This window comes from Cupressus sempervirens, chromosome 3 (genome assembly GCF_028749045.1).
Source record: "Cupressus sempervirens isolate cs-2001-9-10 chromosome 3, ASM2874904v1, whole genome shotgun sequence".
Taxonomy (NCBI): Eukaryota; Viridiplantae; Streptophyta; class Pinopsida; order Cupressales; family Cupressaceae; genus Cupressus; species Cupressus sempervirens.
The window spans coordinates 531,579,735-531,607,649 of NC_143120.1; the positions used below are offsets into that span (position 1 = coordinate 531,579,735).

A 27,915-nucleotide genomic window follows, 5' to 3' on the forward strand; every position below is an offset into this window, starting at 1 on the left:
ATAAGAGACAAATAATATTACCATTAAACGAAACCCAGCAAATTTCTGCTACAGTATCGTAAAACATTGTGTGAAGCCAGAGTTCTTTTCATAAGACACGTTAATTCATTACAATTAAATCATACATGCAATACCAAGCAAAATTATGTTAGGTGTTACATTGAGGTATACATATATATACACCCACGTATTAATGGCAGAAAGCTTGTGGATGAATTTACTTCAAAAATCCAAACAACGCCTTCATTCACTATTGAACAGATCACAAGCTCTATTGCAAAGAAAAATAGCGGTTTCCTTCAAATTTAACCAGTTCAGATGTGATCGACTTTGACTTCAGCATATCATAGTCGATGGCTTCTTCCACTGGATAAACTCAATGTTAAGAATTTGCATTCATTATCATTGCCTTACAAATGTACACTTCTCTAAGAAAAAGATCTTTCAAAACCATCCTGATTCTACATATCGCATTTTAAATTCATTCAAATGCTACTTAAATGAAGGTTATAATTTTCAAATGGATAACACAATCGCCCAGACAACTAGAACCTTCAGCTTCAGCTTGCTCGTACTGAAGCCCAACAGCATGTATAAATCAGAGCACAGTGGGCATACGGTAATGATCAATAAATACACAATGGGCATGTTATAAATCACGTATTCCTCTCAAATTTGGAAAATCAGTTTAAGGGACTAAATTTGGAAGTTCCTTAGGGAACTCGGATAATCTCCCTCTTCCAAGGTCTTGCTTTATATTATTATATTCTTATTGGCTTGATTACTTTTTTGATTTGAGAAGGATCGACTCACCCACTTCTAACCATTAAATCAGGTGGCAGAAATCTTAGGTGGTAATGATACATCTTGACGTGACCCGTGGAAGATTAAAGCTTTCTTGACTCTTCTTGTAAATTACAATCCAAACAATATACACGGTCATATTGGTTATTGAAGCTGCATGAACAAAGCAGGAAAGAGGTGTAAAAAATATATCAATATGAATTAAGAGCAAAACTTTCAGAAGGATCATAAGGAAAGATATTTTTACTTGTATATCGTACAATAAGAGCAAAAATGGTCATGACAATGCTCACATAATCGAAAGCAGCGATCACAAATTACTCTTCTGTAAAGTGGAAACAAAGAACAGTCAAAATCGTTCCAGCACTGGTGGAAAAATGCTATATACAATTTATGTTGAATAATATGATGTCGTCTCCTTGCAAAACATTATTCTAATTTCCAATGCTTCTCCGAGCTTTGCGGGACAACAAAAGAATTTCAGAATTTCAAGAATGGCAGGGTAGCAATGAAAATAATATAAAATTACTAACTTGTAAGTAAATAAAATAACTTCTACGTAAATATTTCTCAAAGCTGTTTAGATATATGATATATGATATATGTATTGAAGTTATCTATACTGGTAAATATTCAATCATACAAGTTGGCATCTCTCTACACTTCCAATATGAACCTCTTGTACACCAAAAGTAACTTAAGCGTGCATTAGTAAACAGTCCCCTTTCTCAAACATATTCCATAATAAATAAATAAAAAGATATAGTCCTCAACATTGAAATTCCTAACATCAGCCAAATCAGCCAGAATTTATCAGCTTTGCAGACTACATTCCATTGATGCAGAAATAAGCTACAATCACATACTGTGATATCACAACAGAATTTTGTATGCTTGTGGAATATCAAAATCTAAATTACAGTTCTCAACTTCGGAAATCCTAATATCAGTCACCTGACTGAATTTTTTAACATATTTGCACACATGAATGGGACATCTAAAGCTATATTCTATACGTATTATATGACCAAAATAAAAAATTGCCTCAGCTATGCTGCCTGAATCCATAGCTACCTGACTTTATGTTATACATCTCAGCAACAGCACAGGAACTCATATAAGCAAGTAGTTGTACATGCTGGCTAATATGCATCTCCCAGCCTAGTAAAACTCACACTATAGCAGCCATGCGATCTAAAGAATTAGTTATACATTCTAGCTTCCTACAGAGGATATCTAGACTATAAATGCATTCTTGTCTTGGTTGTAATTGATGCTTAGTCCACATCATACTGCTGCTACATGTGTTCAAAATTTGCATTGAATCTGTTGCTATTCTAAGCTCTCAGCCTTGAACATATAGATTTGACATGAGGATGCCCTGTTATGTGAGTACATAGTAGTTGAAATAAACTTTTGCAGAGAATGACAAGATCCAGTTCCTGAACAAGAGAGTGTTTCCTCTTCTACAGTTTAGACTCTGCTAAGCAAGGAGGTTTTCCCTAAATGAAAGATGGTTTAACTCAATTTGGCACGCATAATAAGATTAGAGTAGCCTGATGCATCTGATATGGATTTGAGTATGATACAGCTTAAATATCCTCAGATTGATGCAGGAGCATCCTGCCTGCCTGTGGCAAAATGGGAGTATGAAAACAGAGTATACACGTCCATCAAAGCATAATGAAGAGTTAGTCCAACATTGTAGTTGCAAGTACCTAAATGGAAACATAGACATGCCATGTGGACTGTATGACAAAAGACTACAGGATTTACAAGAATGGATATGTCTTAATAAAATTTCAAGTAATGAATTGGCAGATGTAATTCCAAGAAAGGGCATTGTTACTTCTTTTAAAAGGACAAGAATGGAAAGGAAAAGGCTAGCATGGTGGAGGAAGAAGAGTAACACTCAAGAGAAGTAGTGCAGTGAGAAAGTGAATAAGCTGCTAGGATTTTTGGATAGAATGGAGGGTATGAGAATGGAGGGTATGAAGTGAAGCATCAGAGCAGACAGGAGGAGACCTGTGCAAATAGGAACCCCTGATTCCTTGCTATTGAGTGGAGAGAACAGCATGAAAGGAAGAAGAGACATAAACTAAGTTATGGAGTCTCACACATCACTTCCACCATAGCTACTCCCAGAGGGTGGAACAAGCACTCTCATCTCAAACTTCTCTCACAGAGAAGAATGCATTAACAAAGGCTTTCACCTCAAACTTCTCTCATATAATCCTTGAACCCTAGAGAATTCTTCACATTAAGTGTGGGGGTTTATGTAGCCTTTGAGTAACATCAGGACAGTATGTAATGCAAAATTTGTAGATGCCAAGGGATGATCCCAACAACCTGTACTCCAACACGAAGTTGTGTGTGTAGATTCCCTGCAAATTAGAGTGGGCTGAATGAGCTCAGGCTGTGATGGAAAGTTGTATGATGATATTTTTTCTTGGTGGCAAATGATTACGGAATTACTTGACAGTATGATGTGAGGATAAATGACTCTAGCAAAACCCGTCTGCTCTGTTACAATGCATTTACATGCAATGTGTAAGAAAATAATCTTGTAAGAGAAGAAATGATTTGAAAATAAGAATGATTCATCTTAAAGACAAACGAAGCATCAAATAACTATCTCATCCAAAGGTGATAGATAGGCAACTGCCATGTTGTGGTGGATAGTGGAAGGACTTCTAACTGCATATTCCTAATGTATGATTGACTATACCATCACAACAGCAAGGTGTTCTCCACACCCTGCAGCGGACACCACCTCTTGACCATACTTTCCCTGAACACTATATAAGACAGTTGATTGGGCTCAGAGATGATGGAAAGGGTGTCAAAGCTAATGTAGCTGCAAGAGAGATATTCACCTTAATGACTTGCGATGAGCTTCCATGGAAGTCATCTGTCATGTTTTCATGTTTCTCTTTCTCTACTGGGCTCAAGCTAAAGTTCTCTTCATGTTGCCATCTTTATTATTTTCATGTTGTGCGATGATCATATTATCTATCTGTTGCTTCTATCGTGGCTGAAGAGTATCGCATATAATATGTTTGTGCCTTGTGTGCTCTTACCTGGCACCATGCAGTTGTAATGATCTGCTTGCAGAGAATATCATCAATGAAATGCTGAGTTGGAGTTGTCGGTTCATTATTTGATCCTGTCAATTCATTGATGTCATTGGTTCATTGCTATTGTTCGTTATCATTTTAAAGATGCCATGTGTCTTTTGTACCTGTCGTCAATTGGTGAGAATTAGCGACCTTTCAGCTTTGAACAATTTTTGTCTCTCTACAAGCAGCGATTCTTGTGTGTAAGCTTTGCGATGCTTATTAGAGTCATTTTGTATTAGTGTGTGTTGCAGAGCATATGCAGAATCAACCAACGATTGATTCTTGTGAATGTAATTCATATGCTTTGTAAGCAGTTTTGTTATTGAGGGACTCTGAGACTTTTGCAGTAAGGCCTTTGATTCACTGTAAGTAAACATCAATCATAAGGCAGGAAAACTCTTGTATTTGTTTTTGAGATCTAAAAAAGGATCTGTTCTTTGGGGGTGGCTGGGTTTTTCCCTCAAGTAGGAGGGTTTTAACAGGATAAAGATTTGTGTCTTCTGCTCTTATGTTTTTTAGTTTCTGGTTATTGCATGCTATGTTATTCTGATTCGTAACATTAACAAAGGGCTCCCACATTAAACTACCAATTGTATCAGATAATTCTTGCACCAATAACAGTAGTCCTATGGGTTTACCATTTATGCTAGCCTAGTCTTATGTAGGTAAGGTTAATTATATGTGACCCATGCCATAGCATTCTCATCCTCTATTCTGTTTGGCTTTATTAAAATTAACTAGACACCCCTTCAAAACAGTTGCTGGTTTTGAGTATTTCGAAAGTTGCCATTCATCTATCTCAGTTATTTATTACTTGTTTTACAACTTTGTCATGGCCGTATTTCTAACCTTCTACCAATTACCTTAACTTCTTATATCCAGGTCATGCTATTCAACACTCATAGATCAGCACATTTTGGGTTTAACATATACTCAGTCAACCACTATACATTTTTTTATATGCTTTGCGCATGCTTTCTACTTTTGGGAGTGGTTGGCATTCATAAAAGCTGTTTTGGATCTAGATTTAGAGATAATTGTTTAATTAGAAAATGTCTCAATGTAAAAAAATCAGTCTACATGCTGTCAATTTTGCATATATTATCCATCAACAATATTTGCCAGAACCTCAAGAAAGTGTTTTCAACTAGCATGAAGCTATCATATTCCAAGTTCTTCCTTATGTACATGCATCTTTAAAGTTAAAAAGTCACTACAAACAAATATAGATAGAGAAAGAGAGGCAACAGACACATGGATTTGACTAGACATACAATTTAATTCAACAGACTTACTCACCTGCATGTGGAACAAGAACTCCTTTGACTCTCTGTACAACACGAACATGAGCTTTCTATCAGGTTTGATTTACTTTTACATGAAGCTGTAACAGTTGATGCAATCCCAGAATTTTGGAAAGAAGCTTCTCCAGTCGCACTTTCTTGACCTTTCATTTTTGCTGTTGCTGGCTTTGACATGTCACTGTTAGAACTGAAAACTATTCCAGAACCATCTCGCATTTTCAGTAGAGTAGATTCTACAAAGAAACATATAAACTTCATTAAAGGTTGCAATGACGCTTCAGCAATCATGCAGTCTCAACAATGTAGAACACAATGACACCGTGTTGGAGTAAGGACTGCTTAAATTAATTCCAAAAGTCTCTGCTATCCAGAAGCTGAAATACTTCAAGTAGTAATTTATACAGAAACTACTCTTGAAATTAGACATTATTTAACATTAAGCATTCCACTTGAGTGTCAAGCAGATATAGACCACCGTGTCTAGGGAGATAATGTCATGTAATTAATCATACATTATTTAAGGAGATATGCAGCTTTCCTGTCACAATCTTTACTGACATATAGTATGTAGAAGATTCTAATTTCCAAACCGTTCTGGGAAAACATAGTAGAGGTTGCCAGCTAAAATATTACTTGCTTAGATCAGTTTAGCATGATCCATCAGATTGTGAAGAAGAAACTCTTGCTATCCGATTTCACAGAAACCTCAAACTGAATTTTGCAGTTCATCGGCCATCTCAGGGAACAGCAAATGGCATGAAGAAATTCTTACTAGCTTAAATGTTCCCTGAAAACCCATCAATATTATTAGACATTTAAATTAGATGTCACTAACCACTGAACCTATCTCCTAGAATAAAGCTTTGAGATTTCCAGAGGGCACATGTTTCAAACCAATTGTATTCAAGCCACTTTATTTTATAATAGTTGCTTCAACCCGTTGCCCTAGGTCAGACTAGTGACCATGAATTACATATTCAGGTTAACCGTTAGAAGTTTGACTTTGAAGTAAATATGTTACCATTCTTGGTACTTACAATGTCCAGGAACAACAAGATAAAAACTAGCTAAGTAGTATAACTAATTTGAGTTTGTAGTAAGGATGTTTAAGTTACCTTCTCATAATCTGTGGGTCCCACATGATCAAGATTTTAACTTCATTTTGCACAAAAAAACTCATTGAAATGGAACACAAATGGAACTAAAGTGATTCCTCTTTTAGAGATGTATTGATATATTATACCAAAAAACTTGGTAATTTATGTTACATTTTATGCTTATTTACTAGCATTTGGCTTGAGGGTAGCATGAACACCATTTGTTTCAAATCATTGTCCAAGCCAAACTACTGACCATGGGTGATATATTAAACTTAAAGCTTACCAGTTATTGTTGAGAGCAAGAATTTCAACATTTATATAAAGTGCAGGGTGCTATTCTCTTAATTTTATAATGTGCATAGAGTTAATTTGTCTAGTTATCTATTATAGATAAATCAAACTCAAATGTCAAAGTCTGATTCACCAATTTGACATTTGAATTATTCTATTACTTACATGAACAATAAATAAATAGCATTATTGCTCTGATTTATATATTTTCTCTCAAATTAAATTTTACATGGTCATCATTCTCTAATCACAGGAAATACATTGTCTCTGACTATTGAATTAGTTAGGCAGCGGTTCATGTGAAGGGTTGCCAATTAAACCAAGGAGTCGTGCCCTCTCAGCCCCCGATCAATATATATAATATGTACGATCTCATTGCAAGAAATATATATGGAGACTATCAAATCAATTCCTAATCAGATCATGAGTGAAGATGCAGTTTATACAAGTATATAGCAAAGGATATCTATAACACTGAAGTCATAGATCATTCATTATATAGCAGAGGATAAACCTCGACGTCATGGCACATATTATATCGCAGAGCATCTATTGTAATCACAGTTCATACAATATATAACGCACAGATCATACTGAGATTGCAATATACATATATTGTTGCTGAAGATATACATATATAGATCATAACATATATTGAAGAATATATATATTTCAGATTGTGATTCTACAGTAGTTTGGATTTATTATAAAGCAAGATAATTATATGACAGCATTATTGTATAGATGTGTTAAATTAGTGTGAACTAATTTCATCTGACTGATCTGATACTTCAAATTTACATGGTATCAGAGCAGGCTTAGATCATATACCAGATTTATAAGCATATTGTCAGATTAATATATATGACTGAATTGAAAGTGGAAGATAGACTTGATGGTGAAGTAAATTCACCTCTTGGAAATTCAGAGTGCTGCTTACCTTAGAAGAAAATGAATTAGCAGAACTCATAAAGAATGATATGCCTGAAACAAATGATGTCAACGAATTATCTCAATGGAGGAAAAACAGTACCAAAGCCAAAAGGATCTTAGTGAATTCGGTAAAAGATCATATAGTTCCCATTGTTTCCAAATTGTCAATGGCAAAGGAAACGTTCAGAACCTTGGAACAAATGTATGAAATCAATAACACTAGTCAAGTATTAACATTAAAACAGAAACTTCATCACATAAGATGGCAAAGGAAGACTCTATTACTTCATACTTCTTAAAGATCACTGAATTAGGAGATCAACTATCAACTATTGGATATGTCATTGATAGCAAGGAACTGACCATGTTAGCTCTTAATGGACTCCCTTCATCATGGAAATCATTTATTCAAGGAGTTAGTGCAAGATCCAAACTACCAAAATTCGATAGACGAAGAATGGACACCACTCAAGAAGAATCCAGACAGGCTGCCAGGGGAATTGATTCAAACACCTATAATGAAGAAAATCGAGCCCTAACATCCAAAATGTTAAGAAGAAAAGGAAGATTTAAGCGAAGAAGAAACTTGAGAAGAAAGAGAGGCCAAAGGATAGATTCAAATTCTAAACCTTATGAGAAGACAGATTTATCAACAATCAAGTGCTTCAGATGTGAGAAATTAGCACATTATGCCAGGGACTGCAGAACCAAATTCAAACAGCAAGCATCTACTGCCAGTGTACATGAAGCACCTGAAGACAGAGAATTCTTATTCATTTCAGCAGTATCAAGTAACACATTAAACAACAGCACTACCTGGTTAATCGATAGTGGAGCCTCTCGACACATGACACAGTTCAGAAACAATCATTCAAAATTGATTGAAAAACAATCTGATCTAGAAGTAACTATTGGAGATGATGCTAGTTATCCTGTAATAGGTTCAGGTACTACCTATTTGAAATTAGAATCCGGTATGCCACTTCAATTGAGTGATGTACTATATGTACCTGGGATTAAAAAGGAATCTCGTATCAGTTTCTGCATTAGATGCAAAGGTTATGAAATAGCTTTTGCAAAAGGAAAAATACTTGCTTGGCCTAAGAATTCTCATATCAAGAAAGCACATGTAACTGGATATAGACATGAATGCTTGTATGAACTATCTGCAATTTTTACTCAAGCCTTGTTCATGGAAACTTCAAATAAAAATGAACTATGTCACAGAAGACTTGCCCATTTACACTATAAGGCACTACCTTACATGGAAAAGATGGTCAAAGGTATTCCTCATCTTGACCATGAAAGAGAAGGCACTTGCAAAGGTTGTGCTTTAAAAAAGAATACAAAACGTCCTTTCCCTAGAAGTGAATATAGATCTAGAGAAATCTTAAATATTGTACATTTAAATTTATGTGGCCCAATGTCAATACCATCCTTAAGTGTATTTTGTACTGTATAACTTTCATTGATAATTACTCTGGGAAAACTTGGATCTACTTTCTTAAGTCCAAAGAGTCGGAAGAAGACCTAAATAAGTTTTAAAAAATTTAAGCCCGAGTAGAATATTATTGGGAAAAGGATTAAAATCCTGAGATCTGACAATGGGGGAGAATGTCTAATGATTTTCAAAAAAATTGTATACAAGCAGGAATCAAGAGAGAATTTAGTGTTCCCTATAACCCTTAAGAAAACAGAGTAGCAGAAAGAAAAAATAAAACAATTGTATTAGAAGCAAGAGCTATGTTACATGATCAAAATTTTCAAACCTTCCTATGGGCACAAGCCTCTAAAACTGCTATTTATGTTCAAAACAGAAGCCCACATCATATTCTTCAAAACATGACTCCTAAAGAAGCCTTTACATGTGAAAAACCTGAAATGAGTCACCTTAGGATAACTGGATGTCCCATCTATATCAATGTAGCCAAAGACTAAAGAACTATATTAGAGCCCTCCGGGAAAAGGGGATTTTTTGTAGGGCTATAGTGAGTCATCTAAAGCCTATAGAACTATATTCTAGGACAAAAGAAAATTGAAGTTAGTGGAGATGTTATCTTAAAAGATGAAATATCCCAAACCGGATATTTGCTCAATTTTTCCTCAAAATAACATTTACATCATAAACATATGAAACCGTATCATAAATAAACTAGCAATGTAAACCATAAGAAATAACCCAACTAATATTTATCTGGTTGTTTCCTCAAGCTGATATTCAGCACTTGAATATAGGCAAATGTATTACGAAACACAATAGAAAACCAGTAGATTTACCATAAGATATTAATCCGTTCTTTCTCATAATAGTATTCAAGACTCAAGCATTATAATGGGTTACAAATCAATAGTAGTAAACCAGTAAACTCTTGTACAATCTCCTTAAAACATGTTATTGCATTATACAACAACAATACAATAACCAGCATTAAAGTCCAATCCTAAATACAGCTTTACAATCAAATTGGAAAACTTAAGAAAGGAACCTGTAAGCACATGCGAGACACCTGATGTGACGTCTCCAAGGACAATAGGTTTGCGTCCATTGTCTGTCAACACGAGGGGTTACGTCCTCATACTAGCTGAAAGCTGAAGCTTCCTGAATAACTCTCACAAGAAAGAAAACTGAAACTAAATCATAAATCAAGCATGCCCAACTGAAAGAGTCTCTTCTCCTTTTATCCTCACAGTTGTGACTCTTCAACTTACTTCCTAGCTTTTTGTCTTATCTCTCCTTGTCCTTTTTGCCCACTTTATAATATAAAATTGACCTTTTATATTTTGAGTCCACGCTCTCTAAATCAATTTTAATATTATGTATAATATGCCTTTAATATTCCTAAAGTCCCAAAAAAGGGACATTACAAATCTCCCCTCCTTGAAATTGCTTGTCCTCAAGCAATCAGTACCAGGGTCCCATATGAATCTGCAGGTTGCTCTGCAACACAAACTAAAAACAAATCCGACCATCCTGCAAAGCAATGTCACTATGCAATCCATCCGTCAACCGGATCCCATCTAACTCTATGAAATAACGTTGCACCTATAAGTTATACAACTCTAATCATCAATGTCCAACCTCAAACTGGATAGAACTACAACAAGGTCCTCAACAATCCATAGATACATATGATCAACACCTGGATCCTAAACCCTGTTGTCATAACCGGCCAATATGATAAGGTAGAAATGTATTGGTGAACTATGCATAACCCAGTAGATGGCGACAACCTAACCTAAAAAGATGATGTAAGAAACAAGCCGCTCAAAAATAGAAAGTAACACTCTAGGCGCATCAAATACCATACTGTTGTCATCAATTTGGAGAACCTTCAGGTACATAGGTACTATGAATAAGAAGCTGAAAAACCGTTCCTTGAGATTGAAACATAACTCTCATCAATACTATACCAAAGTCTATCCAAAGGTTGGTGTATGTAATCCAACCAACTGCTGTATGGTGTGAAATTGGGAACCCTACTCGGACTGATCCAATGATGAACAATCATAATCAATTCACCACTTCCATCCTGTGACCCATATTCAAAGCTAGGAATCGTACCAGGATTCCATATCCTGAAATCAGAATCATCTTCTTCATGATAATCAAAAGGAGTCCTTGTTTATCTCAAAAAGGGGATTATCAAAAATCCAATCAGCATCTACTTCGAACATGGGGTTGTCAATAAGTTGAATGTGATCTAAAACTTTGGTACTTGGTCTTTTAGGACAATTGTCCAAGTCATAAGTTTGTTGAATGCTATCAAATTCATCAATTACCTCTAGGAAAATCCCTGCCTCTCTTTATCCTTATGTTCCCTAAAATGATTTGTACTCTGAATCCGATTTTTTGCTTCCTGAAGAGAAAATTGAGTATCAACCAATGCCTCCGGAATATACTTAAGCTCCTTGTTGAGCTCTTGAATCTCATTCTTTTCTTTATTCAGCTGATCAACATGTATTTCAGCAACCTTAAGAATGTTATCCCTGTCGAAAAGCAAATATAAATAATCTGATTTCATAATTTCAAGAGTTGTTTTGATTATTTGCAAATCAGAAACAAGTGAATCTGCTTCCACTCTCTTTTGAACCTTCTTGTAGAGATCTTCCACCATCTTGTGAGTGTTGTCATAACGTACCAGTGATGCCACAACCATGTCATTACTAACCTTCAACCTATTCTTTAAGGCATGCATTTCATTATTGTCTTGTTGAAGCAGTTCATCGTCTTGCAATGTCATCTTAGATTGTTCCTCTAAATTCATGTCATGGGTATCAAAAATATATGGTTCATCATACAAAGATTCCAATCTACTATTACGTTGTGTGCAACTAACCTCATCAACCCACTTGTCAAAGCTAACCTCCAAATCACCAACAAAGAAACTTGCACCCTATGTAACATCTATGTAATCGCGAGAAGGCTGCAAATGAATGGTAGTTAATTGTTCTTCTTTTTGAAGACCCTCCATTCGATGATTTTGGTCTGTCAGAAATTCTTCATATACACCTTTGCGCTGGTCTTTTGTAAGGAATCCTGAACCAATTTCAAATACTTTATTTTTGTCATGTTAGTCTTATTTTGCTGCTATAGATGACATTCCATGTAATCACTAAATGATAGTTTATTCTGAATTCGGGTAGGAAGTTCTTTATACTCTCTATTAATGTCGATTATTTCTGCTCGTATATCGGATTCAAAATTCTGGACTAACTACTCTTATGGCTTCATAGTATCTTTCTTGATTTTATCCAAATCTTTTCCCATTGCTGAATGTTGTTATCCTATTACTGTAAGTCTAACAAATAGCTACATTCTGCCCCAAAATTGCCTTAATGTTCTTGAACCTCTAAGTTTTGTAGATTGGTATTGGTTTATTTGTTTTTGCAACAATTTTTGAATAATTAGGAACTCATCAATAAGCAACTGCCACAAACCATTGATCTCCAAACTCAGAGTATTTTGTACACAATTGCTTTGTCACTAATGATGTAAAGCCAATTAATAAGGCTATTAGAAAAATAACTCTCAAGTTATGGATCTAGAACGACCTTCTAGAACTTAGTCGTTTTTAATATAATATCTTGATTCTTCTTGCAAGAATGTCTACAGTGTTACTTTAAACATTACGAGAGTCCATGCTAAGCCTTGCTCCAATTATTAATACTACTCAAAACGTAGTATTGGTAGCAAATGCAAAAATTTGGATATAAACAGCGATTGCTCCCAAAATTATAAAATCTCATTGTCGGCTCCACACTTATATTCCATTGCGCGTGGGGTGCAACAGTCTTACGATCCTTCTACATTAATATGTATCAGAATTTACCAATAATTCACTGAAATGACAACCAAGAAATGATTGTTTATTGTCTACACCTTGATGCCTGCAAGCCTTTTCAAGTTCAGTTACGAGATGATTTGAATTTTACCAATGAAAATTATGTTTGCTTCCAAACGTCTGAAGACGTTGGCACAAAGATGTTACTGCACTATCCAATCTCATACATGCAATGACACCAATTACTTGTGACTGCCCTCTGCCAATAGTCCGGCTTGAGAACCTCCTCTCAGTCGACTGTACAGTTCCAACCCTTTGTTACGGTTGATGTGTTAGTTCCCAAAACCGCAGATTGGAATCCTACAAGCCTTGCCTGCTCAATGCTGGGATATCCAATCGGTTAAGGCCAACTTGACAGGATTGATCGATGCGATACAAATCCCCTACGCTTCTGGCTTTGCAAAACCAAGGCAGGTGTACCTGATCCTAGACAACAACCTTAAATCCAAGATGCTTAAAGCAGATTGGTTAGAACACAAATGTATTGAAAGTTTTCCTAATGGCAAGAATTATAGAAAAAATTTTAACTTGAAAATTATGAATGAATAAATAAATGTGATAATGTTTTAAATAAAAAATGAACACAACAAATGAATATATTAATTCCTCAATGAAAAGAAATGAAATAGTTGCCAGCATATCAATTATGAATTAAGGGCAATGTAAAGACCAGTGCTTAATTAAATGGGCAATCAGAGTCAATATTATAAGTTGAAACATACAACTTTATAAAGTTCAATGTATTTAAACTATAAACAATTTTAACAATTGAGATGCCACGGATCAATTATATAAACGCAATTTTAAACTAGTCTAGGATGCACTTTAACTCCTGTAGAGACAAACTAGACATAAATACGGAAACAATTAAATATTTCACAATATCTATGTTTATCAAGTTTAAAATGCAATAATGACCCAATCCACTTATTCGACACAACTTAATAATAATTTAAAACTCTAATGCAAATAAAAATAGATACACTTGCAGATTGTGCTGGAAATAAAAATTACACATAGAGACACTCCTTATGGATGATCCATCTACTGCATTTCAATTTCGGAATAGCATATAAATTTGCTCGGTAATTCAATCCATGGGCTTTGTTCAAGAATTCATTTCTTTGCCAATGAAAAAATATAATAATATCATAAGTCCCTCCGAATATATAAAAATTTAAAATATGACTGAATTATCCTCAAATTGTATCTTACATTCCCTATTTATAATTTTGCATAGGACATAGGGGGTGCTTCTTCAAAACATCACGTCCCTTCATAAAGAATAACCAATCCTTGTTAATAATGGGGGTTTACTATAACTATATATATTTTGGAAGTAAACAAATAAATAAGCCGCATCATTTCATGGCGATCTTCCCGCAATCAAAATCTTCAAGCACCGCAGGAATTTTAATCATGCTTGGGCTTTATGTTTCTTTGCGTAATCGCATCCAAAAATTTGTCTTCATCTCTCGTGAGTGGGCTTCCATCACATGTTTCCATTTTGAACAAACAAACCCTCCCATCTATTATCTCCAGACCAAAATGAACGGTTTAGTTTCTCGTATGTTGGCGTCCAACTCCCTTTGCTCATCACAGGCTAGTGCAAACACTCAATGCATATTTGAAATCCCTCTATTTGTATGATGACTTGTTTCAAATTTCTATATCTTCCATTTGCATCTCTTCACCTTCCACTCGAGTATCTGCAAACAGAGACAGGAAAAAGTCAAATGTGATGGAATAATTTGATCTCCTTACATTTTCAACAGAACACCAAAATCCGGATACAAGTATTATTGGTGCTGGGTATGCATGCCATTCATTCGTTGTTTGAATCATGGTGACCTAACAGACAGTATCCCCATCGTGATCGCTTCATAGTTACAATATCCAACTATACATTGTTCAAACTTGATACTTTGTGCTTTTGTCCATTTAATGAATTGTATGATCAAGTCTGAATCCCTTTCTGTGAGACACCAAGACAAGGATTCTAATTTGCTATAGCAATATTTCATCTGTCAATTTTAATGATAAATCATAATATTGAATACATTAAGTTCTGAAACTTCTCGTGATCTGGACTATCTGTGATTGCAATTGTGCACTATTTGGTATTCACATATGTCCATCACTTTCTTCTCCAGAGATTATTATTCTCATTTTCAAACTGTGAACATCTGGTCAAGAAGTTTTCAATATACACCACTGAAGAGACTGTTGAGTCAAGCTGGGAGCATACACATTGATTGTGACCTACAACGAGGTCCTTGATAAGTTTGGAAATTGATGCCAGTGGTTTCATTGCTGATTGGGCCTTTAGAACAACAGACCTATCATTTCGCAAAAGTTATATCAGACCAATACCACCACTTAAAGCAGGAACATCAGATCTTCATTACTCTTTGTTGATTCTATTGTTCAGAGACGCTGTCGGACATTGGACACAATCATTGGAAGTGGTAGATCTCAAAAGCCAAAAGCACAATATTCTTGTGAATATATGTTGTTGCGCTCCCAGATTCTACTATAACAAACCTCTATGTCTCTTGGATAGATTCACAATACTGAATATGATGCCTGTAGTTGCATCAAATTTTTTATCCATTGACTTCATTATTTTTTCTTGTTTCTTCTGTTTGATCAATGATTACTGCCTAAACTTAGTTACTGTTATTAAAAATGTCCAAGTGTACAGATTGTATCTACATAACATCTTTCTGAAGCTTGACCTCTTTATTTATATAATTATATTCTGAAAATCAAAATAGGAGCCTGTATTGGCGAAGTATTTGGGATAGCTTGCATTCAACGTTCAAAACCAGTCCTCTTCTTCACATTCTTCTCATCACAGCTCTCCGTGTTTGGAAACATATTATTTGGATGTAAGTAGTGGGTAAGATCTAATGATTTTCCCTTTAACATGGTGCTTAAGACTCTAAAATTTACTAAAATTTAGAGTTCCATCAGTGGCTCTTGTTAGGAACATATGCCCCTTGCGGACATAATGAGAATTCTAGCTGTCTCTAGAGGAGCAGACCAAGCACCCATGCTAAGCATGATACACGGTGAAATTGGGTGGCCCTTGGCCCCCCAAAAAGAACACTGATCATTTCCTCTATCGAACACCCAATTTTGATCCCATAACACTTTGAACCTTGCTGAAGTAGATGTATCATGTTGTCTCCTACTAAAATCTGATCCATTAGTACATATAAAACAATCATCCCATGATATGTGCTTGCCTTGTTCAAGATTAGAATTTACACTTGTCTTACCAATAGGATCATTTGAGAAGAAATAAATTTCATCATCTTCAAATCCAAACATCTGATCTCTTATCTCATTGATTTGATTAATATACATAAAAGAAAAATTCTTAAAAGAAGGATGATGAAAACTTGGAAGCAATTCTTTAAACATATTATTAACAAATGTTATCACAAAGTCTTCAGGGGTACTTACCTCGGTATGCTGCTCATACTTCATACCTGTATCAAATGCATCATTCTTATGAGTAATACCTACTGCCTCTGCTCCATGAATGCAATCCTTTGCATCTAACTCTTGTTTAGCCTTTGAGAAGTCATTAAGTGTATTGTGATGTTTGCTGATTGGAGGGTTCGTATGTATGTAATTAGTCATACTTTCATTAGAACAAGTCACTTTTGTCTGATTTTCCTTTTGCACACAATCTGTCCCACATTCCGAATGATTCTCCTCATAAGAAAATTTTGAATATAACCCGCATTCAAACATTATGACTTCCGTTTTCTCAAGAATCTGATCAATTGAGATATTTGAAAAATATTTCAGTACTAACTTCCAACACTTACTCGTTATTATATACATTTGGTTCCATCTCATCTTCACATTTTAAATGCAACTATTGATCATAAAATGGATTTGAAAATGGGTCTTCTTCAAGGGATGCGACTTTTCTTTTACCAAGAATTTGGTCAGATATGAAATTTGGAAGATATTCAGAGCCATGCTCATATGATTGCATTTCTTGTTCATATGATAAACTAGGAGATGTCTCATCTTCTAAATACATATCATGAATTTTGTCAACTTCAAAATCATTAGGTATGTGATAGTCCTGATATTTATGATTGCATAAAAGATCTTCAAACAATGAATTCAAGAAAGCAACCCCAGAAATATCTTTATGAGAACTTTCATTTGAAACCTTTTCACATTCATATGTTGTCTCGTATGTTCTTTCTTCCTCTCATTGAATGTTCGCATTTTCCTTAAGATCCAAAATTGTATGAGGGTTAAATTATTCATTCCCTTGTGCTAATTCATCATATATGGGATCTGAAAATTCTTTGAAATTGTATCCAAATTGATCTGTTTCTATACTTAGACCATAATTCACGTCTTCAACAAATATATTATCCTCCTGAGAGTTGTATGCCCCTTGGGGCTCATTGGTTTCCATCTCATGAAAGTAATATGGATTTGTAGAGATGGCTGAACTTTATTGTTCATTGAATATTTCATAGGACACACCTATTATCTCATTAATCTGCTTTTCTTTGTATACAGGAAGAAAAATTTGACCACCCTTTCCAACATACTTTTGATATTCCATGTCTAACAAGATTGAAATCTCATCCACACTGAGAGAATCCTCTTCATCATTTCCATTTTCTTCACAATCCAATTCCTTACCGGTCTCATCATGATCGGATTCTTCTTCGATTTCTTCTACATTTGAATCTGAAACATCATTATGTTCTTGTATTACTTTGGTATCTTTTTCTTCATCTTTAATAGCTTCTTCCCATATTTGAAGAAGGAGCTTCACATCAGGGTCCTTTGGCAAGATTCTCAACTTGACAATTTTGTTTAGAAATTCCTTGTAAGGAGGCTTGAGGTTCAATGGAATCTCATGGCAAGGGTTCATCATCCTAAAAAACAAATGTGCTCAAGTCTCACCTTCATATCTTTCTATATTGAAAAAGGCATCAAGAGGAGACATGTCAGGATCCTCTTCCATGCTGCAATTTTGATCTTCATATTGTTCATAAAACATCTCTTCTTCATGGCCCACATCATGAAATACAGAAAAGAACCACTCCTTCAATTCCCTCCATGATGAAATGCTCTGTGTAGGCAATAGGTCAAATGCTTCCTTTACAAAATCTATAATTGTTCTAACAAAAAGCCTCATTGCATGACTTTCCAAATCCACCTTGTATGCATGTAAGAATCTGTAGAAAGCATTCAAATGATTTAGAGCACATTCACTGCCATCTCCATAGAATTTGGGGGCAATAAGTGAGTCTTAAATATAAATCATTAGGATCATGTTTAAATCTTCCTAGGTCTAGCGATCTATCTTCACTTGGACGATATTGTTTCCTTTTCTTTGGTTGGGACATTTTGCAATAGCAATGTTCACTCTTTCAAGAATAAGAAAAGTACATCTCTCTACGTCACTTCCCTCAACAAAGTCACTAATGACTTGGGCACTCCTTTTGTTGAAGTACCAATCAAAATACAATAGATTCACCACCTCCAAATGGAGGAAATGAATAATCTTCAAGAATTTGAGTTCTTCCTTCCAGTAGAGTATACGTCACCAAAAATCGAATCTACAGAAAAAACTTTAAGAAAAACATACAATGCTTCTACAAGATCAAATCTTCATAAAGCAATTTAAGATTTATAAAATAATTCCGAGAGTTTGAAATCTTCAAGGAAATTAAATGCACTGTAATAAACTTATCAATTTGGAATTTTAAATATATCAAAATGTTTTAACAAATTAAATAGAACCTAACTCTTACTAGTCTACAATCAGAAACTCTTAGGGTTTACTTTGCAACGATTCCTAATAGAGTCGCCAATCTATTGGTTCCCAAAACCGCCGATCGGAATCCTACGAGCCTTGTTTGCTTGATGCTGGAATATCCAACCGGTTAAGGCCAACTTGACGGGATCGATTGATGTGATCCAAATCCCTTGGGCTTCTGGCTCCACAAAACCAAGGCATGTACACCTGATCCTAGACAACAGAACTTGGATCCAAGACGTTTATAGCGAATAGATATAATACAAAGACAATCTCCTTAAATGGCAAGATTTTAAGGAAAACTTCTAGATTGCGAATACTGAATATTATCTTCAAAATTCGATTACTTTAATAGAGTTGTGAAATGCTGAAAAAAGATTTAAAGTGAATTACTAAAACAAATAAATATCAAACCCTTCAAAGAAAAAGATTAAAAAATTGCCAGCATATAGATTGAGAAATATGAACGGTTTTAATGATCAGTGCTGAAATTAAAAAGGGCGATAGAGTCAATATTATAAGTTTTCACATACAACTTTATGATATTATGATATTAAATCTATAAACAATCTAGTTATCAAGATGCATCAAATTATTTTGTTTTATGCATATTGAAACTAGTCTATAATGTTTTAACCTTTAAAAGGACAAAATAGATACAAACAAGGAAACAATTATAATATTCCACAATATTTGTATTTGTTGGGTTTAAATAGCAGCCAATAATTTGATCCACTTATCCCAATAATAAATTATTAATAGAAAACAAAAAAGATCACAAAGGACGAACTATATAATATTTAACTCTATAGCACATAAAAGTCTTACTAATTATACTGCGGAAAAATTCATGTTGAAGACACTCAAATATAGATGCTTCATCCAACACAATCTGATATCACGCAATATTTGAAATGTATGCCCAATAGTTTCAATCTCCAAGAGCTTAGTTCAAATTCAATCTCTTCCAAAAAAAGAATTATAATAACTTGTATGCCTCAGGAATGCAGATAATTTTTTGGGAATAAAAGTGAATGGTAAGTGTTTGATTTTACATTACATATATTTATAGAGGACCAAGCAGTATTGGTTACTTCTCCAAACATTGTATCTCTGAATTAAAAACTAAACAATATTAAAAAAAAAATTATATGATAGTAACAACCGGCAATTTAATTACTCTATCAATATTTTCCTTTATCGGCAAGATGCTTATAACCTCAAGTGGCTAATCCAACTATTTATTGTTGCAATATTGATTTCCTATAGCAATTTTGATATAAACCTGCAACATCTGACCTCTGTCGCATATTGCATGTGTTCTTCCAACCTCTAGTGATTCCTCCATCTGTCAGGTGTCAAACCCCCCACGACTTCTACATTTTCTCTTTTCTAGATTTTCTTGCCCATGATGGCTCCCACATCTGAACGCAACCTGCCAAAACATATACAAAATATTATAAGTGTATAAGTAAACATTTTATGGGAAAATACTTACCTCAAGATCCTATTGACGCCGTTGACACAAAGAGGAGCAAACTTGATTCAAAGGGTGGCATAAACTGTGACTTCCATACATCATTTTTACCAACGAAGATTCCCGGAAACATCACCACTGTTATTGCATCCTCTTATCAACATTGGATTGCTGCAGACACTGCACTTTATCTCTACAGATGTTATGATATTTACATCTGACAACATCGTCTATAGAAAAGGGATGAATTGATGTCGAAATCTGAAACTCGGCTCATTTATTGTCTTGGCATGTACACAACAGCATGTTGGCACGTGTAGTTTGCTATCTGGGCAAATTCTTTGCATGTTCTCCCAATCACAACCGTGCCACATCCTTTTGAATAGGGATCATGACCGTTTCATGTCACTTTTGTATGCTGAATAATCAGTTCTTCTGAATGGCTTTATACATATATAATTCAAAATTTGTTGAGGAACCAAATCGAACTTCAAATGCAACATATAGGCCTCCACGATATGTATTTTTAAATTATTGCTTTTAGTCTTTAAGTTTTGATTTATCAAAACTTGGTGCATCAGATATTTGACCCGATTCAGAACGAAGCCATCTTCTCCAATATAAAAGCACATATGCTCGTTCGTTCTCTATCTATGTTGTAGTTTCTTTAAAAAATGCTTTCATCTCAACGCATTCCATATTAGTATAGGGAACTATCCATAAGATGATAAATGATGTTCATATGTTATTTGTGTAAGCCGAAAACTCCACATAACAGTCAAGGCTTGTAGTAATATCAATTTGCTCTTTTATCATCAGTTATACATATTCATCATGTTCTTTCCCTATTTTTCTTAACTGTTCAACATCCAGTATGAAATAATCCTCTCTTCATTATTTGTGAATAGTACTGTGTATTTTTATTTTTATTATAATATTCGGACATCTTCATATACATGATTCTCCAGTCCTGTCTTCTTTGCATAGAAACCTTGTTTTTGTACAATACATGTGTCATATCTGTACAAAATTCATTTATCATTCACTTGACCTGTCGTTCCTTATCTCTATTGGATACATACTCTGCCAATGTATCTTCATCAGCAAAAGATCAAAAGTTTGAAGAAAATATTGTCTTCTGTCTCGAAAGGCATCTGCAGACCTTTATAATTCTGGCTTATCACATTAGACAATATCTGACTCTCTCGCTGCCGGCTGCTAAATAAAATCATTGAATATCTTGTTATTTGAAGAATCAAAATATATGAACAATCCCAACCTGTTTGAAATTTTCAGAATAGTGAGATTAGTGTCCCTGCTGCATTTTCTGAATATAATGCTCATATTAGGTGGTTGATCTGGGACTTCAATATCTAACATTAATAACTTGCTTTCTTTGCACATTGTAGCTTCATCAAGACATAAAAGGGACCCATTTCAATTTGAATCTACAACGTAATCTCACAAATGGAGGCACAACTTTTGGGCTCCATCATGATGAATGGTGGACATCTAATATGCCTACCCAACTTTCAGCTGTTATGTTTGCTCGTACATCAATACTCAGCTCCAGAAATTATCAATTTCAACTACTCATACTCTGCTAACTTTATTACCAATAGCTGATAACACCCAGTTCACACAGCGAGACAACTCTAGTATATTCACGGCACTCTTATTCAGCTCCTGAAAAAATACCATGAGTCTTCAATGTATCCTCTAACTTCCAATGTCACGCAACCTTTGTCAACTCTTTTAAGGCAATGACCAATCACAAAAATGAATCCTGTCAGCTTTCGACGGATTTGGTGTATAAAATCACATTCACGGCAACAAACCTATTCACGGCACGTTGGACTATAAAGTCGAATGTCTTGAGCTCCTATCAATTATCTTTCCTTGTATTGTTCGGCAACACATATTAGACTTCTTCTGCAATATTACAAATGGCAAAGTTATATAAGGACTGCCGCTATTGTAAAGGTTTGGATATAACAAGGAAGCATTACCTCCCAATCTCCAACTAATTCGTCAGACTTACTAAAGGTGACAAAATATCGTCGTTACCAATGATTCCTCCCCTCTCAACAAATGGTGGTGGTATACAAGTTTCCAAACTTTCTATAACTGTCAAGTCTCTCTGACACCAAGAATCTCATTGAAGATATGACCGTCCTCAATAGCAATTTGATAGCTTTCCCCCGCAAGTCGAACATTCACATTAATACTGGGCAAACAGCATATAACGTCTTCCCATAACTGCCCCGCAAACCTACGTAAAATTGATTATTTGCCCAACTTTGAATGAAGTTCGAGCAGGCAATATCCACAACTCGATTAATATATAGTTTGGACTTCCTCCTCGACTATAGGTTCCTATTGTCTGTCATTTAATCCATTTCTTAAATTTGTGATCGCATATATTTTGTGGCCCGCTTCAACTCATAATACACGGTAGCAATATTGGGTATTGGGAAAGACTACGACTCAAAATTCCTCTTCTGACTGTGAAGTTGAAGCTTTCAACTCACCTTATATTTGTCGTCTACGCTACTGGAGTCTCCTCTATAGAAACCAGTGATTGCATTCTATCCATTTTCACCAAGGGAGGTTACCGCATGCTGGAGTAATATGTAATTACTTGCTACCGTCTTATATAGTCTTCACCCGTGTGTGGATGGCAACGTAACTTCACAGCATGCTAGAAGAGGAGTCATGGGACTATAATTGTCTACTACCCATGTTACCCAATGGTCTTCCTTTTTCCATGTACCATCTTTGCCTAACCCAATCCTTGTTATGTTGGTTTGGGGATTGACTATTGCCTCTACCTGTTGGCCTTAGACTAAAATTGTATATCAAAGGCTCAAGTCCGAGACGCTTCCTCTTGCTAACTGTACTCTTTAACAACCCCGCAATTGGTTTTAAGATTTATGGCACCAATCTTTCATCTGTTACAACAGGCTCCGTCAAAAGAAAATTTCACGATCCTTAATAACCTAGCAAATGTTATGGCCCTTGGAAATAGAACCCTATATGAATTTGTTCCACCGTTGCTGAAAGGAATATTAAGAGACGCTTGCACACACACCACGAATAGCAATACCAAAAATCCAGTTGAAGATTTGTAAACACCAGGTCTAATGATTCAATTTTAGAATTTCAAACTATATCCTTATTTCTCCTGAGGTCCCAATATTTCCGTCCACAATGAAATTGTTGATTAAACTCCGAGGAATGAAATATTACAGGACCAATTAATCTTCCCCAAAGATAGAGCTCTTTTAACAACCTTTTGTCTCAAGGAAACCTCGTAACCCTATTATTTTCAGAACAAATATTTCTGGCTTCTCCCATATTTGATAAATTCTTCAAGTAATCTCACAGGCGGCTAGGAAAACCAGCTCTGATAATTATTTTCCAAATAGACCTCACAGGATGCCAAGATTTTTAGCTCTGATTCCACAGAAATATCCCAAACCAGATATTTGCTTGATTTTTCCTCAAAATAACATTTAGATCATAAACAGATGAAACCATAGCATAAATAAACCAGCAATGTAAACCATTACAAATAACCCAACTGATATTTATCTGGTTGTTTCCTCAAACTGATATTCAGCACTTGAATATAGGCAGATGTATTATGAAACACAATAGAAATCCAGTAGATTTATCATAAGATATTAACCCGTTCTTTCTCATAATAGTATTCAAGATTCAAGCATATAAAATGTGTTACAAACCAAGAGTATTAAACCAGTAAACTCTCCTACAATCTCCTTGAAACATGTTATTACATTATACAACAACAATACAATAACCAGCATTAAAATCCAATCATAAATACAGCTTTACAGTCAAATTGGAAAACTTAAGAAAAGAAACTATAAGCACATGCGAGACACCTGATGTGACGTCTCCAAGGACAATGGGTTTGCGTCCACTGTCTGTCGGCACGAAGGGCTACATCCTCATACTAGTTGAAAGCTTAAGCTTTCCGAATAACTCTCACAAAAGAGAAAATTGAAACTGAATCATAATTCAAGCATGCCCAACTGGAAGAGTCTCTTCTCCTTTTATCCTCGTAGTTGTGACTCTTCGACTTTCCTCTTGGCTTTTCATCTTATCTCTCCTTATCCTTTTTGCCCACTTTATAATATTAAATTGACATTTTATATTTTGAGACCATGCTCTCCAAGCCAATTTTAATATTATGTATAATATGTCATTAATATTTCTAATGTCCCAAAAAGGGGACATTACAAAAGAGGACATTGCCTTCAGAAGATCAAAAGGATATCATATAGAAGCTGAAAATGAAACGACTCAAGATATGGAAGTTGATCCCCCTTTTCAAGTCTCAGAGGGAGATAACTGAGATACAAGAAGACAATGAACCATTGAACCCCACGGATGGCCCTCTGTTGTGGTAAACTGTGGAAGAGATCACTATTGTGGTAAACGATGGAAGAGACTGAAAAGTTTAGTGCTCCCAAAGGAACTTTTAGAGAAAGCAAGAGACCTCACAAATTCTCTAACTACTTAGCATTAATGAGCAACATTCTTGGATCAAAACCTACTACAGTTAAAGAAGCAGAGAAACAACAAGTATGGAAAGATGCAATGATCGAAGAATACCAATCCATCATAAAAATTACATTTGGGACATTGTACCAAGACCCAAAGAGAAATCAGTTATTTCTTCAAAATGGTTACTCAAAATAAAACATGTAGCAAATGGTAGCATTGCAAAATACAAAGCCAGAATTGTTGCTAGAGGATTCTCACAAAAGGAAGGCATTGATTATGAAAAAACATTTGCACCCGTAGCCTGTTATACATCTATTAGAACCATTATTGCAATTGTTGCAGCCATGAAATGGATGTAAAGACTGCATTCATAAATGAAGTAATTGAAGAAGTTTATATTGAACAACCTGAAGGTTTTATAATACATAACAAGGATACTCGTGTATGCAAACTAAAGGAAGCTCTCTATGGTCGTAAACAAGCTCCTCGGGCCTGATATGAGAGAATTGATCGTTATCTATTAAGCTTAAGTTTTAGTAAAAGTGATGCAAACACAAACCTATACTTTAATATAGTTAATGGTGAATCTTTGATTCTAGTTCTCTATGTTGATGATTTATTTCTTACTGGTGAAGAGCATCTCATCATCAAATGCAAGAAAGAATTAGCATCCAAATTCGATATGAAGGATATAGGGAGTGTGCATTACTTCCTAGGATTAGAAATATGGCAAAAACATAATGAAATTATCCTCAATCAAGGAAAGTATACTATTGATATCTTGAAGAGATTTGGTATGTTAGACTCCAAGTCTATGTCAACACCCATGGAAACCAATCTAAGGAAGTTAAGAGAATCAGTAGCAAATTCAGACCTTGTTGACCCTACTTTGTACAGGCAATTAATTGGGTCTCTGATGATCTCATTAACAGAAGGTCGGACATTTGCTATGCAATAAGTGTTCTCAGTCAATTCATAAATGAACCAAGACATATACATCTGGTTGCAGTTAAGCACATCCTAAGATATTTATGAGGTACAATTGGTTATGGATTGAAGTATTCTTACAATGTGAATCTAAATTAGCAAGGATTTACAGACTTGGATTGGGCCGGTAGTACAACTGAAAAGAAAAGAACTTCCAGTTGTTGCTTCAATTTAGGATCTTCTGCTGTTTCCTGGTGTAGCAGGAAACAATCTTTTGTAGCTCTTAGCACAGCTAAAGCAGAATATATTGCAGCATGTATGGCAACCCAAGAAGCAGTATGGCTAAGAAAGCTACTAGCCGGATAATTTGGTGAGCCTATAACTCCTACAATTATCCACTGTGACAATCAAAGTTGTGTCAAGCTCTCTGTGAATCCTGTATTCCATGATAGGACAAAACATGTTGAAATTAAGTACCACTACATAAGACACATGGTTCAAACAAATATTATTCAACTCAAGTATATTAAACTGAAGAACAAATAGACGATATTTTTGCTAGGCCTCTTGCTAGAGAAAAATTTGTGTATTTTTGAGACACTTGGAATTGTGGAAAATGGGGCTACGGCTGAAAGGGAGTTCTCAAATCACGCATAATTTAATTCTTATAACTTTTGCTCTTGTCATATTGAGAGATTCCATGATAACCCTGGTTGTAAAAGGTCATGTTGAGACAGTCCATGACTTGTGATGTTAAGGGATTTCATGACAACTCTAATTACAATCATGTTGAGAGAGTCAGTGATTTGTAATATTAAGGTCATGCTGAGAGAATCCATGATGAGTTAAGTTGAAAGATTCCTTGACTTATTCTTGCGTTGACAGATTCTGCAAATATGCACCTGAAGATAACATCATGATATATGTCATGTTGAATGATTCCATGATAAATTGTGAGTTCTCATACATTTATCTACATAGATAAAGAGAGAGTGTTAATTTCTCTAGTTACCTATTGTAGTTAATTGAACTCAAATGTCAAAGGCTGATAGGCCACTTTGACATTTGAATTATTCTATTACTTACATGAACAATTAATAAATACCATTATTGTTCCGATTTATATCTTTTCAATCAAATTATATTTTACATGCTAATCATTCTCTTAATTGCAAGAAATGCATTAACTGCCTCTAACTATTGAATTAGTTAGGCAGTGGTTCCTGTGAAGGGTTGCCAGTTACACCAAGGAATTGTGCCCTCTCAGCCCCTGATCAATATATATAATATGTATGATCTCATTGCAACAAATATATACAAAGACTCTCAAATCAATTTCTAATCAGATTGTGAGTGAAGAGGCAGTTTATACAAGAATATAGTAAAGGATATTATAACACCTAAGTCATAGATCATTCATTATATAGCTGAGGATAGACGTTGAGGTCCTGGCACATATTATATTGCAGAGCATCTATTGTAATTGCAGTTCATACAATATATATCGCACAGATCATATTGAGATTTCAGTATACATATATTGTTGCAGAAGATATACATATACAGATCATAGTCAGATTGTGATTTTACAGTAGTTTGGATTTATCATAAAGGAAGATAATTATATGACAGTATTATTGTATAGCTGTGTTAAATTAGTGTGAATCAACGTCATCTGACTGATCTTTAATCTGATATTTAAAATTTACACATAGTATTATAAGTTGTCAGTTTGTGTCGAATATTAATTTTAACTAACTTATATGATAATTGATATGTCTTATATAGTAGCTATGTCAGCACAGATGGCATCCAAGGCCTGAACATACAATTAATAAGAGCTAGAGATTAGTTTATGACCATCGTATTGAGATTAAGGTCTTCTTGGAGACTTTTGGATGTTTGTCCCCTCGAAATGGCTTATTACTCTTAAGATTATCAATAACTGTAGCATATTTCCTACTGTATTTTTCTCCTGTGTATGTTATTTCACTACAAGGGGCATCAAAGCATGATCTTCATACAAAAAGGCAAAATACATGGAGATTCTTTTCGTCAAAATGTGGAGCACATATCACACTCAATTTGGCAACTATTTTTACTAATTTTAGAGGATTGATCAGGAACATTTTGAAGCTGCTACAGTCCAGAGTTGCGGTCATTATAAACAGATTTGAAGAGGTTATTGCCAACTTAAGGTTTCTACCAAATTCAATCCCTAGGCTTAACAAACCAAAGCTATTAAAAATGCAAACTCAAGGTTTCTACCAAAT

At 34.9% G+C, this 27,915-nt stretch overlaps 1 protein-coding gene across 5 annotated transcripts in view; it reads right to left on the reverse strand.

The window, feature by feature from the left end:
* Positions 1 to 216: 216 nt before the first annotated feature.
* LOC149567508 (uncharacterized) overlaps positions 217 to 27,915 on the reverse strand; it is a 48,700-nt gene continuing 21,001 nt past the window's right edge. For 2 of the 5 annotated variants that reach the window (XM_089820726.1, XM_089820725.1), the window contains 3 exons: positions 5,223 to 5,460; positions 1,065 to 1,129; positions 217 to 957 (listed from right to left, as the gene is read on the reverse strand). In XM_089820726.1, coding sequence (XP_089676852.1) covers positions 848 to 957; positions 1,065 to 1,129; positions 5,223 to 5,460 — 413 coding nt within the window. In that variant the 3' untranslated portion in view covers positions 217 to 847. Of the gene's footprint in view, positions 958 to 1,051; positions 1,130 to 5,222; positions 5,461 to 27,915 lie in introns of all 5 variants that reach the window. The other 3 variants (XM_089820727.1, XM_089820728.1, XM_089820729.1) reach the window with 3 other exon arrangements.